At 38.4% G+C, this 14,582-nt stretch overlaps 1 protein-coding gene and 1 long non-coding RNA gene across 2 annotated transcripts in view; one reads left to right on the top strand and one right to left on the bottom strand.

The window, feature by feature from the left end:
* Positions 1-14,582, bottom strand: part of LOC101057909 (uncharacterized) — a 169,622-nt gene that overhangs the window by 116,807 nt on the left and 38,233 nt on the right. The window contains exons 2-3 of the long non-coding RNA XR_010155287.1: positions 13,750-14,003; positions 12,412-12,535 (exon numbers count right to left, since the gene is read on the bottom strand). This is a non-coding gene — a long non-coding RNA (uncharacterized LOC101057909). The remainder of the gene's footprint in view (positions 1-12,411; positions 12,536-13,749; positions 14,004-14,582) is intronic.
* Positions 8,871-10,458, top strand: CCDC54 (coiled-coil domain containing 54). The gene has a single exon (XM_001149791.5). The coding sequence runs from the start codon at positions 9,423-9,425 to the stop codon at positions 10,395-10,397; it is 975 nt and encodes a 324-aa protein (XP_001149791.2). The 5' UTR covers positions 8,871-9,422; the 3' UTR covers positions 10,398-10,458.

The following is a 14,582-nucleotide window of genomic DNA, read 5'->3' on the forward strand; positions in this document are numbered from 1 at the left end:
TCCATGGGGATCTCCCTCCTTTGTTCCTCAGATAATCAACTGCCTGCATTCTCAGCACTTCACATATTCTAAGTTTTTGAATTAAACCACCTAAAGGCTCTAGCTCCTTCAAATCAAACACACTCATAAAGGGAGCCTGAATAATGTTTGGTCCTCCTTCTCTTATTATCAGGATTTTAACCTGGGTTATATCTTATGGTGTCCATAAGGGCTTTGAGGATTGGGGTGGGAGAGGTCTGTGTGTCTATCCCCTGATGAACTTATGTGCAAATTTGTGTGTGTATGCTAATATTCTGTATTAGTCCATTCTTGCACTGCTATAAAGAAATACCTGAGACTGTGTAATTTAAAAAGAAAAGAGGTTTAGTTGACTCACTGTGCCACAGGCTGTACAGGTAACATGGCTGGGGAGGCCTCAGGAAACTTTCAATCATGGCTGAGGGCAAAGGGGAAGCGGGCACGTCTTACATGGTGGGAGCAAAGAAAGAAAGAGGGGAGAGGAGAGGTGCTACACACCTTTAAACAACCAGATCTTGTGAGAAATCATTATCTCAGGAACAAGGGGTAAATCCAGCTCCATGATCCAGTCAGCTCCCAGTTCATACCATGCCCCATCTCCAACATTGAGGATTACAACGTGACATGAGATTTGGGTGGGGACACAAATTCAAACCATATCAGTGCTGTTTTCTGAAAAAGCACGCAAAACTTTCATCGGATTCTCAAAGGAATGCTGGAACCCAGATCTTCTGCTTTACTAAGGTTTAAGCAATTATATCACTTTCTCAATCATTTCAATGAGCCTGGATATTCATTTGACTTCAGCTCTACTTTCTAACAACAAAGAATGTGATTTCCAGCAACATGTTCTTATTTTTAAATGTCATTTAAAAATGTAAATGTAAAGTTCAATGGAAGTTACAACAGAAATTTTTGCCTATCTTAATATGTAAATTGCCCAAGGGCTCAGACCAGTTTTGTTTCATTTTACACTGCATGGTGGAGGAGAAACTTCGGCACTTAAATAGAATGAGCAGTAATTAAGTCTCACAAGTTACAGTGAGAATTGTAGCCGTTAGTGCCAAACACTGAAGGTGAAAATTATTGAAATATGTATTTAATAGAACTGTCTTGTCGCTGTACTTTTTTTTTGAGACAAAGTTTTGTTTTGTTGCCCAGGATGGAGTGCAGTGGTACAATTTTGGCTCACTGCATCCTCTGCCTCCCAGGTTCAAGCGATTCTTATGCCCCAGGCTCCTGAGTAGCTGGTATTACAGGCACGTGCCACCATGGCCGGCTAATTTTTGGATTTTTAGTAGAGACAGGGTCTCACCATATTGGCCAGGCTGATCTTGAACTCCTGACCTTAAGGGATCCACCTGTCTTGGCCTCCCAATCATTCTACTTTTTTGTTATTCAATACTTACATTACTTTAAGACTACAAGAAAGAGACTCAAATTTCCAGAAAGAGAAGTACCCACCTCCCCCCAAAAAATAAAATTCTCAATCTTACAGTTAAACATTCCTAAACACCTTTTGTATTCTAGTTGGCTTTTGGCATAATAGAAACAGCTGCAGCAACAGTACACATTTCTACTGAGGGAGCCTTCAATAAATATTTAAAACAATGAATAAATATTTTCTCCTCAGATTATCATAGTTATAGTTATAAAAACCTAGGTAGAGAAGGAAGAAAAAAAAAACCCACTTCATTTTATGATTGCCTTTTGGACATTTTCCATTTTGTGTGTAATCACAGTGCACAAGCAGAAGGAATACATTTGGGAAGTTAAATAAGATCTTTGTAATCCAAACCCATGCAGGAAAAAGGATGCCTGTAGCTTTAAACAGAGAAAGGAAATGATTCCAAAATCAAACTGCTGAAGAAAAAACACTGCCAAAACCATGCATAATAAGACGTTTACAGTTCTTAAATAAGAGGTATAATATAAAATTTAAAATTAGATATAATAAACATTTTCATGTTAATTCTGTGTCCCCCTTCAATGTCAACATATGGCTTTACTGCTGTTCTCATTGTATAGACGGAGTGAAATGGAAAAATAATACACCCAAGATAGAGAGGACACTAATAACAGAAAGCAAAATACAGTCAAGGGATAAATACACATTCACTTCACAGAGATATGGGTGCAAATTCCATTAGAAACATAAAATGCCATCATAATACATGTCTCTCAAGGTGAGCACTATTAGGAAAAGCCAGTGCAATATTTCACTTTATCACCTTTAAAATGTTGGAATAAGAAAGAAGATAGCTCCTTGGATTTTGTACTCCAAAGTACTACAAAGCATTAGGACAACTAAAAAGCCAAACAGGAAAACAGAGTTTTTCTTAAAATTAAGGCTATACTAACATAGTAACATACCCAGAGACGACACCACTGCAAACTACACAGTATAATAATTAGAAATGGGAATACTAGCATTCTCCAATTTTTTACACTTTATGATTTCTGGATTTGTTCACACTTAAATCCCCATTTCCAATGTGATCACTATTTATTCTCTAGCTTTTAATTTTTGGTTTCCTAAATGAAGAACAATACAATTCAGGAACAAGACAGCAAGTTGACACTGTGCTGCACCCGTCACATAATGGTTTCCAAAAAAGATCTGCTAAATGATATAAATTCAGTGAAACAAAGGTGTTTAAATAGACTAACTCACTGAATTTATTCACCAGTTCCATTAAAGGAAAGAGGTGAATGGTTAAGTGAAAACAAATCTCTTTCAGTTTCCCTTCATTTTTCCAGACATTTATTTTTATGGCTGCATCAATTGTGCACATCGAGACTTATAAAGCACTATAAGAAGAGTGTCAATCATAAGCTAAAGGGAGCAGAGGTTTCAAGGTGGTATTTGAGAAGGGAAACCAAGAGGTGAAGTTGAGAATTACAGAAACTAGGCAACCTCATATAATAAATTACCAGGGAGAGCCAAGCGTAACAGAAAGAACTGGAGGAAGATGACAGGGAAGAGAGATCAAATAAAATACTAATGTGCCCCAAGGGCTATGGAACTACATGGTGAAGGGTATGTTTAGATAAGCTAGAGAGAGTTCATTGTAAATTTGGAGTTCACAGTATAAGATGACAGAAATAAAGAGATAAGTGCCTGAGTATCTAAATTGATGACGAATGCATTCTCAGGCAATCCCACAGAGGTATGGAGAATACACTGATACCCTGTGGTTCTCTAAAAGCCTGAAAGACTTAATATGTTGCACAGGGGGTACATATGCTATGTACTTTGGTCACCTCTAGGACCAGAGCCATCAACACCACCCCTGTCACCATCATTACTGGGCTCTCTCTCTCCATTCCATAGCTGTTTCCAGGTATGTAATTACCTCCATCTCTCTCAATTTACTGCCACTTAACTGCTTCAAGTCTGTGGGGAGCAATTATTAAATCCTATCCCAAAATTGCTAAATGATCCCCCAGGAATTGAGAAAAGTTATTCCCATTCTGAGTAAAACAGTGTATCTCCTTGCTGTCCATAGAAATAGGCTCAGGAGAGACCCAATCAACATCTTGACAATCATCCACAGGTGCATTCATTCATCCTTTCATTCAATGAATAAAGATTTTTTGAGCACTAACTATATGTTAGGCTTTGGGACATTGAGGATATAGAGTTAAAAAGCAAGTCTCTGGTGGTGCACACCTGCAGTCCCAGCTACTGGGGAGGCTGAGGCAGAAGGATGGCTTGAGCCCAGGAATTTGAGTCCAGGCAGGGCAACATGCCGAGACTCGTCTCTAAAAAAAAAAAAACAAACCCAAGTCTCTCCTCTCAAGGAACTCGGAATCTAGAGGGGAGATAGGCTCACCAACAATAACAATACAATATGGGAATCATTGCTAGATGGAGACCCAGATCTGTTGGAAGCATTGGGAAGACTATAAGGAGAATCAGAAAAGGCAAGACAAGTGTAATAGATGAATGAATGACTCCAAAGGATGGGTAGAAATTTGCCCTGGCGATAAATAGATGAAAGATTTTCCAGAAAGACCATAGAATTTTAGTTATAGTGAAAAAGTAAATTATCATTGCCAAATATTATTTAAAAGTTATCGTTCCATCATTTCCTCAAAGGTGTTCACCTCATTTTTTGGCTTGTGGTCTCACAGGATTTTAAAGTATCATTATGAATATTTATTAGAACCACGTACTGGATGCGGCCCTTTCCCTTACCCCACGTGTCACTCTCATCAGATGGCCTTATCAATGTCCCTGGGCTCCATCGCTTCCTTCAGCCTCAGACCTTGCCTACATTATAAACACTGTGACTTTCCCCTGTTTCTCTGTCCTGGTCCAGTGCAACAGCTCTGATTTCAAGCCCACTCTCTTCTATTTCTCATGGCTAAAAAGAAAGAAAAGTAGAAGACAGCTTTCCCTTTGGGCCCTTCATAACTACTTAGCATGTGTAACAGGAGATTGAATTCGCACATTCTTATCCCCTTGAGTCAGCCCACCCTGATCAAATTCGAAAGACTTTCCTGGTTCCTGTTTCCTCAATCTTTTATCCCACCATGCACATGACAGGTGATAGTCACGTGGGAGGGTCCAGATTCTTCTGAACCTGGCCCCTAAATTTTGTGGGGGAAGTTAAAGACTCTTAATAAGTTTTTGTGGTCACGACCCCTAAGGTAACATGAGTAATAGTAGATCACTACAGGTGTAACACAAACGTTATACATAATGTTCAATCGCTAGCAGGATAGCTGTAACTATCCCACTCTCTCCTACACACACACAAAAACATGTTTAAAAAAAAACAGAATGACTTTTTTGCTGTTGTTGTTTTTGTTTGTTTGTTTGTTTGTTTTGAGACGGAGTCTGGCTCTGTCGCCCAGGCTGGAGTGCAGTGGCGCGATCTCGGCTCACCGCAACCTCCGACCCCCGGGTTCACGCCATTCTCCTGCCTCAGCCTCCCAAGTAGCTGGGACTACAGGCGCCCATCTGCATGCCCAGCTAATTTTTTGTATTTTTACTAGAGACGGGGTTTCACCATGTTAGCCAGGATGGTCTCGATCTCCTGACCTTGTGATCCGCCCGCCTCAGCTTCCCAAAGTGCTGGGATTACAGGCGTAAGCCACCGTGCCCGGCCCAGAGTGACTTTTATATATGTAATTTATATAGATAATCTAAACTCTGCCATAATTAATATATAGTTAGTGTACTCAAACACACAGCATTTAAAATATTGAATAATATTATGTATTATTAGAGCCATCTAACCAGTGGTTATTCTACTCCAGTCTGCCTGAAACCAAAGCTGGTTGGGAAACCCTGTGCTAAGAGATAAAGGGCTGATGTGTCAGCCTTGTTTGCTGCATTTCAGTTGCCTCTAATCAAAATGCTTTCCCTGCATGGTATATTGGGCAGCAAGGACCACACACTTTATGTCTTGGTCATATTGAAAGAGGGAGAAAGGCAGAGTGAGAGATTGAGAGAGCAGGCAGCGCTAAAGCTGAAAACGGTTAACCATCTCCTTTCATCTGGAAGAAGAGAAGTGAGAGACAGGTGGTGGGAAATGAGGAGGAAAGGACTTGTAACTATTCAGCATCTTAATTCTCAAAACCAGTCACTGAACTAGGTGCTGTTATTATCCCATTTTACAGGCTTGTGGGAGGCTAGAAACTTGTGTAAGAGCACTGAGTTAGTCATGGGACAGCCTTGAACCTTTCTGGCTCCAAATACCATTCCTGTGAAAGCCAACCTCCTGGAGAACAGGTAGACTCAGGAAGTCTCCCACTAGGCTTCAGACCACTGTGCTATTTTATTCCTAAATGCCTCCATACCCTTGGCAGGAACCCGAAGAGCGGAAGTCAGCTTATTTCCCGTTATTCATTCACTTTCTGACTGCTCTCATAACTTCGCCCAAATCAATAGGCTTACCTCCTCCCGGTGCAACTTTTCACCACCTGGCAAACCCCAGATAAGCCAAGGCTCCCTTTATTGACATTACGAAGGAAGTAGTTAGAAACCCAGACAGGTTTATGTTTGTATCAGCCTATTAGATTTATTTGTTTTATAAAAATAGTAAGCATACATTCATATTTTAAGTTGAAAACTTTAATTTTTTTAATTCCAATTATTGTATTACTATGTCTACCACAGTAAGGAAAGTAATCCTCCAAATATTCACTTTTACCTATAAATTAGAGCTTGTTCAACTTCTAAAGTCTTCACAAATTTCTGTATCAAATGCTTTTGGTAAATAAAATAACCGATGAAAGCTTAAATTTTCTCATAATGCTAAACAGACAAAATTTTAATAAAATAAGTCTTCTATAAATATACAGTAGGATTTTAAAAAGAAAATGTCCATCTTTTTCTGAGTTGTACTAAATATATATTTTAATCATGATTGTGAGGCAGTAGAGGTAAAACACATGGACTCTGGAGCCAGAATGTAAGCATTTGAAATCTGACTCTGCCCATTTTTAAGCTCTATTACCTTAGGAAAGTTACCTGACTTCTCTGAACATAGTTAAGTAAGCTAATACTTAGAGCAGTGTCTGGTATGCACCCAACAAGTCTTAGCTGTTATTAACCTGGAGGGAGTAATTATGACAAGCAGTCCCTCTCATTTAACTGGGAATTCTTGGAAAGTGGGAATACGTAATACACAAATTGCCTCCAAATGTAATGAAATTTTAATAATACTAAATCTAACAATTAATGAATATGACATAGTACATTTCAGAGACGTTTCATTAAACATTTATTGTTTCAATCTTGCAGCTTTCTTTCAGTATTCTGAGCCACTGTTTTTTTTTTCTTCTGTTCTTAAGTATTTTCATTGGCCCTTAAAAACTGTATGGGCCCTAAGTACTGTGTCTGCAGAACTCGACGGATAAAATGGCCTTAGCCAGAATAAACGGGACGGCTGTGAACTCTAACCTTTCCAAGCCCCAAATGCCATTCCTGTGATAGTCTGCCTCTTGGAGAATATTTTCCTCAGCAAGTGTTTGGAAAGGTTTCTAGACATTTTCGAAAGGTTACTAAACAGCATTTGAAAGATAGGAGAGTAAGGCAAAATCCCAGATATTATTGATGAGCCAAAATTTTAAAATTACTGCTGGCAAAGCTCACTGTTTGTACCAAATCCTGGGCCAACACTGACCCTCCAATTGGGCACAGATAGAAGAAACAGTGATTTGGTAGAAGGTTGGAATTGGCATGGATCCAAGAGGGAATGTCCTTTTGAGTAGAATGGGACTGCTCCTTGAGAGACATGTGAGTATCATGTCATTTTGATTCCAGAGTGTTCAGTCTAATGTGTTTAGAGAATAAAATTAAGTTTTTACCTCAATATATAAAATGGGCCAAATATTATTTAATATTTCAAAGGGTTTGAATTTCAAATACTGTTATGTAGAAAAACCTATAAGAAGGAACATGAGAAATGGCTGCTGTTATTTTTAAATTCTAAGGCAGTGGCTCTCAAAGTGTGGAATGCTTTGTGTCATGAGACCACTCTGTAAGTGTGACAATGAGGGCAACAATATTTCAAAATAATCCTAGGACACCGTTTGTCTCTTCCACTGTGCTTACATTTGCCTGTTGAAAATTACATTGCAAAAGCAATGGTGGGTAAAACTGTTGATACCTTAGCATGAACTACAGCAGGGGTACCACACTGACTAACAGTGACTCAATCAGAAAAGGAAAAAAATACAAGAAAAACCAGTTTCACTCAAGAATGTCCTCAACGAAGCAGTAAGAATTTTTAATCTTATTAGATCTCAACCTTTCAGTACATCTTTTTTATATTATGTATGATATAATGGGAAGTAAACATAAGTGCTTCTGCAGCTTAACAAAGTATACTGGTTTTCATGAGGAAACGTACATAAGTATTTGAATTATAAATGTGTGCTTTTTTCATGGAACACTATTTTTTCTTGAAAAAAAACTGACAACAAACTACAGTGTTCATAGTTGGGCATTTGGCAAGCATTTTTGCAAAACATGGATGGAGGGAATCTGTCACTTCAAGGAAAACAATAAACCAGCTTGATAAATTTCAAGATTTTCAAGCTAAAATTAGAATTTTGAAAAATTTGCATTTGCTACCATGAGCTTGGCCTCTTCTCAGTACTCAAAGACTTTTCTGGTGAGATTGGTGGAGATATTAATGAAAATGATATTTTGATATTATATAATACAATGAGTCAACATTTGGAAGATCTACATAATTCAGTGAACCATTGTTTGCCAAATGACCAATACATGATATTATGCATCTATTCAAAATAAAAAATAGACCAGCGACTATTAATATAACAGAGTATGAAAGTTCATTGATTTGGCCTAAAATGACACATTGCAGCTAACTTCTTAAAAAAAATCATTTGTCAAATTTTCATAAAGTAGCAAAGAATGATATCCTCAATTATCTGAAAAAGCTATGAAAATACTCTCCCCTTTCCATTTACGTATCTCCATGAGGCTATTTTTTCTTCATATACTTCAAAATAATATATCACAACAGATATAATGCAGAAGCAGATATGAGAATCTAGTTATCTTCTATTAATTCAGGTATTTAAAACACTTGCAGATATGTAAAACAATGCCACTCTTCTCACTTTTTTTTAGAAAACCAAATTATTTTTTATGAAAATATATCACTTATGTTAACATGTAATGGGTTTTTAAATTTAAATTAATAACTAATTATCTAAGACTTTCTTAGTTTTAATGTCTACTATAAAATGTAGGTAGATATAACCCAAATAAACAAAATCTGTGTGATCCTCAATAATTTTTCATTTTTATTTTTATTTATTTATTTATTTATTTATTTATTTATTTATTTATTCATTTTGAGACAGAGTCTTGCACTGTTGCCCAGGCTGGAGTGCAGTGGTACCATCATGGCATACTACAGTCTCCACCCCCTGTGCTCAAGTGATCCTCCCACCTCAGCCTCCCAAGTAGCTGAGACTACAGGCATGCACCACCATGGCTGGCTAATTTTTTTATTTTTTTGTAGCAACAGGTGTTTTTCTGTGTTCCTCAGGCTGCTCAACAATTTCTATGATTCAAAAAGAGCCCTATGACCAAAACTTTTGAGAACTGCTGTAGTTAAATGTGTTTGTTCTAAGCCAGCAGTCATTGTGACATCAGCAGCAGGTCAATGATTACCATATGAAGGATTCCATGCAGTTGACTATTATTTCACAGAGCTCTCTGGTTGGGCTGCTCTATAAGAAGCTAATCACCTAACAGTGTCTATTGCTGTGGCTGATGATTTCCAGAGTGTTCTAAGATGTTATCAGGAAAGGCATCCAACAAATAGTAAGAGAAGGACCATTTCATTTGTACATTATTTCATCCTGTGATTCTGTTTTCCAACACCTTGCCTCTTGTTTCACCATGAAAGATGTACACACTTCACACCAAAAGGGTAAAAGCTGCCGCTAGGCAGATGTGGACTTCAAATCTCTCCAAGGTCAGACAGTCTCTTAAAAATGTTTACCACAAATGTAAGATTCGGCACCAAGATTCAACTGGATATCCCACTGTGACATCTGATGATTGTAATCAAGATGATGATAGTTATGACGGAAAAATGAATCTTCCAGTAGTGCTGCAAGATGTTAAAACTGCTCAAGTTGAACTTTTCAGCCAAATGACTGACATTGTCCATATGATACCAAAAGTCCAGGAAAAGACTGACTTGTATCAAAAACAGATGGAGGTCCTGGAAACCAGAATGAATGTTAATGAAGACAAACAATGCACAGCGACTAAAGATATCCTCTCTATGAAAGAAGACATCAAGGCATTAAAGAAGAAGGTGACAGAACTGGAAAATCAGAATTCCTGCTCCACGATACATTGTCTAGAGATTCTGGAGGGAGAAAGGGGTAAAGAAATCACAGAACTCATACAACCAGCAACTCTGAAGAACACTTTGGCCTCTACAGACATGGAAATCTCTTCAGCAGAACCAGAGAAAGTGCCCAGCTATCCAAAGTCCACTGACCATCTTGAGAAAAAAACAATTTCTCCCCAAATGAAAACTCTGAAGAAACGTAACCATCAAAATGCATCAAGGAGCTTTGAAAAAGCAAAGCCAAATATTTACATTTACCCAGACTTCAGTACATGGATCAAGCTAACTTTTGTTCATGGAGGAAAATGGACATTTTTCCTCAGTGCTACCAAGTTAGAAGAATTCATCCAGTGGCTTCTTTCTAGGCCAACCATTCTTCCTGAGGAACCCCAGGTCATAACCCAGAGATACTGTCCATTCACTGGGCCCATTTTGAGCTTGACCACAATCTGTCTCTCCATCTTCAACAATATTTACGGCTTTATTTGTTCCTTAAAAGAAGAAGTAACTCGACTGTAGAGTTATGTTCTGCTTTGCTTGGCACAAAATAAATGTAACCTGGAGGCTCCAAGTATTCACACATTGGTGTGGTGGCTGTGAATTCTTCGGTAGTTTGCTCACTCTGGGCCCACTATCTGCAGAGTTTCTCTATGTCTACAGTAAGTTAAGGCACATGATCTAATTGAACTGTTGTAATTCGTTTTCTCTCAATGTTCTTGTTTTCTCAAAGGCAATTCATGAGGACTCATCCTGGGTCTATTTTCATAGATAATTGGAAACAAAGAATGAAGGAGTCCAGGGCAATGTGTAGTATTTTTGGTGGCCTCCATGTCAGTTTTCTATACACTTTGTCCTCGTGGCCTTTGTGGATATGGTTTGTGATACCAGAAACATACACTACTGACAAGACTTCATTTTATTTGTTATTTATTTTTGAAATGGAGTCTTACTCTGTCACCCAGCTGGAGTGTAGTGGTGCAATCTCGGGTCACTGCAACCTCCGCCTCCCGGGTTCAAGTGATTCTCCTACCTCGGCCTCCTGAGTAGCTGGAATTACAGGCGCACGCTACCACACCCAGCTAATTTTTGTATTTTTAGTAGAGACAGAGTTTCACCATGTTGACCAGGCTGGTCTCAAACACCTGGCCTCAAGCGAGCCACCCACCTCGACCTGCCAAAGAGCTGGGATTACAGGCATGAACCACCAAGCCCGGTCAGACTTTAGGTAGTATAGAGTGAAAAGGATACCCATTGTCAAGGCTACTAAAGTTAGCAGTATAAAAATGAAAGGGATTGAAAGGCTAAGTTATTGCAAGGAACATATTCAAAATATTGGCTTTTTCTTTCAACGTCAGCTTCTTTTCTATCAAACAATTAGATAAGAGGAGAAAGACAATATGATACTGGGTAATTTTTACATTTTCATGAAAGGAGAAAAATACCATGTCCTATAGGTTTGATGCAGGGGAAAAGGGAAGATCTAAGAAGGGGTTTGTGAACTAAGTTAAATCTTACCACTATAATACCATAAACTCTTATATGATAGGTTTTTGTTTGTTTGTTTGTTTGTTTAAAGCATATAGCCAAGAAGAGCTTCATTTTTAGATATAACAGGTGGTTGTCATTGTAATTTCTGAATATCATGCAGAATAACTGAAAAACAATGTTTCCTTCACCACTTAACTCAGTGAATGAACCCTACCTTCCTTTGTGGTCATATATTATACCACAAATATTCCTGGCAAATGTACTACACTTAATTATTTGCAGTCAATACTTTGAAAGGGGGGTTTTGGTAGCTACCTGAGAACAAATGAAAGAGGACAAAGGACCTAAAGGTTGGCACAGCAAAAATTAAGACACAACTTCGTCTGATGCCAATCTGGGAGTAATTATATAACACATTATTTTTTCATTGACAAATATATTCTATTTGATCCTTCTTTACAAATTTATAGATATGTACATAATAACTTTTAGAATATGTCAAAATGCAGGGAATCAACATAAATGCCCATCAATTACAGATTAGATAAAGAAAATATGGTACATATACACCATGGAATACTATAGACAGCCATAAAAATAGATGAGATCATGTCTTTTCCAGGAATGTGGCTGGAGCTGAAGGCCATTATCCTTAGCAAACTAATGCAGGAACAGAAAACCAACTACCACATGTTCTCACAAGTGGAAGCTAAAAGATGGGAGCTCATGGACACAAAGAAGGGAACAACTGATACTGGTGCCTACTTGAAAGTGAAGGTTGGGAGGAGGGAGAGAAGCAGAAAAAAATAACTATTGAGTATTAGGCTTAGTACCTGGGTACTAATGACTTGAGTTTACCTATAAAACAAACCTGCGCATGTACCCCAAAACTAAAATAAAAGTTAAAAAATAAAATATGTCAATATGCAACATACCTAATAAAAGCAAAGGTATTTATTAAATGAGTTTGTTTAAAAATGAGATAACTGTGCTTACAATGTATTGTTCTGTTAAAGGCACTAGCAATCTCTATGTATTTACTTACCACCAGAGATGTCCGTAAGGAACAGCCAGAACTCTACTTCAGTACCTTAGGTGTGATGCTCACATTAGGACAATATCTAGGGAAGGCAGGCCATGACACAGGCAAATGACATCACAAATAACTTCTGGAAGAGAAAAAAGTGACCCAGCTGGTATAAGCCTGGGTCGTCTGAGCCTCTGTATATCAGCACTGACTTTCATTTTTCCCCCTCACATGTCCCTTACACAGCCCTTAATGTTTCTAGAGAGGCACGCAGTTTACGGGCACACGCTTGAGGATCAAAAGACCAAAGTTCTCAACCTAAGTCCTAAATTTTACTCTTACAAATTATATTATTTAATTTCAATGAGGTTTTTCTGTCAGCTGTAAAAATATAATCATTATATGAACTTAGTAAATATTTTTTCAGTGTTCACTAATAATAAGGGATCGTGGAGGATACAAGAAAAGGTAGACATTCCATGTCCTGTAAATATAGAACATTAAATGGCATAAATAAAAAATGTACACAAAGAACTCTGAGACATGATAAATGGGGATGGGCAGCAAATAGCAATACTGCAAGTATTGCTGGTGTCAGAGAAGAAACAAGCTTGATGAGCCTTGTGGTAAGGAAGTAAAGTGAGGAGGAGGTGGAGAGGACAATGCAGCTGACAGAGGGAAAAACAGGAGCAGAGGGCGGGGGGATAGTAAGGAACGTGGGATGTGAAAGCCACCGGGCATTATACAACATAAAGTACAGACAGGCTATTATTTCAACCCTTTTATGGATCTAATTTTTCTCTTCAGAGATTCCCACCATGCTCATTTCAACCTGTTTTCTTTACCTACATAAGAATGTTAGAGGGGGAGAAAGTGACTCTACGTGATTTTTGCAAGGTCTCGCACTTTCCCTAGAGAGGATTCTGTTTGTCCTGTTAATGAACTGAGTTCCCTGTGAGCAAAGGGAGGATTTTACTTCTGAGTCAATTATTTATTGTCACCTAGACAAGATCTCACATGACTTGTTAAAATTATAAATCATCTTATAACTCAGCATGTGAGCAAATAACTTTTCCCCAGTCCTGGTTTGCAAGTTCACCTGCCTCTCACCAGCCCACCTCCATCCCTCCTGGCTTGGAGAAGTGGCGTTTCTCTAACCCACATTCCTCCACCAGTGCCTTGCAGAGTCTTCATCAATTATTCCCCCTTTCCCCTCCATCTTAATCACCACCTCTCAGTTCTTTGTACTCCGCTTACAAAAATACTCACCTGTTTCCCTTGTCCTTGTGTTCCCCTCGTCTCCTGCCAATTTCCCATCATCTTTTTGAATGAGAGGCCCACCCTCCCTGTCCTCACCTTCCCTCTCCTCTTCACTCCATGGTTCATGGGAGCATGTCTTCCAGAACGGTGCTTTCTCATCTAGTTTTCTTCCCATCACTCTGGCAGAGTCTTCTCAGTTTTCTTAGATGATTCCTCTGCCACTAATCATTCTGTTAAAATATGGATACTTCATTTTCGTGATCCCAAATCAAAGAATTCCTAATCTAGCCTCTCCTGGGACGTCCTGAGTTTTGGTTCCAAATTACTATTTATCTTCTCCACTTGTGTGTCTACAAAAAAATGTATATAAATATAATTAGACGAATGTCTATAATGTATATCAGTCAAACATGAAAGTCATTGTGCATTCACCAAAACATCTCAAATCATTGTTTTTGCTATTAAACACATCTATTGGGGAGGAAACACTCGGTGGTAAAAAGAGCAAAGACATTCAAAGAAGAACAGATTTTAGAATGACTATTTACTAAACATTTATATTATGTATCAGGCACTATGCTAGTTGGGTGTACAATCATGACCCTCATAACTATGTGATTTTGGCAGTCCTTAAAACTTGTATTCAGTTTTCTCAACTCCGAACTGAGAACAATTTATGTCATGAGACTCTTGTGTTAATTAAATGAAATCATGTGTATAATCTGCCAAGAATATTGCCTGATTTCGTAGGTGCTTAGCATATGGTGGTCATTTCCTTCCCTCCATAGGCTAAATGTCAATGGAAGGCATGAAGATGAACAGGACATGGGCCCTGCCTCAAGCAGCTCACATTCAGGATTCTGCCTCCTTTCATCAGCCATAAAGGACTCCAGACAAATAGGGAACAAAGTGACAGGCTAAATACAAAT

The sequence above is a fragment of the Pan troglodytes genome, chromosome 2 (assembly GCF_028858775.2).
Source record: "Pan troglodytes isolate AG18354 chromosome 2, NHGRI_mPanTro3-v2.0_pri, whole genome shotgun sequence".
Taxonomy (NCBI): domain Eukaryota; kingdom Metazoa; phylum Chordata; class Mammalia; order Primates; family Hominidae; genus Pan; species Pan troglodytes.

Excerpts from the sequence above, each read along its gene's own strand:
- CCDC54 (XM_001149791.5), top strand. The coding sequence starts at position 9,423 with ATGTACACACTTCACACCAAAAGGGTAAAAGCTGCCGCTAGGCAGATG.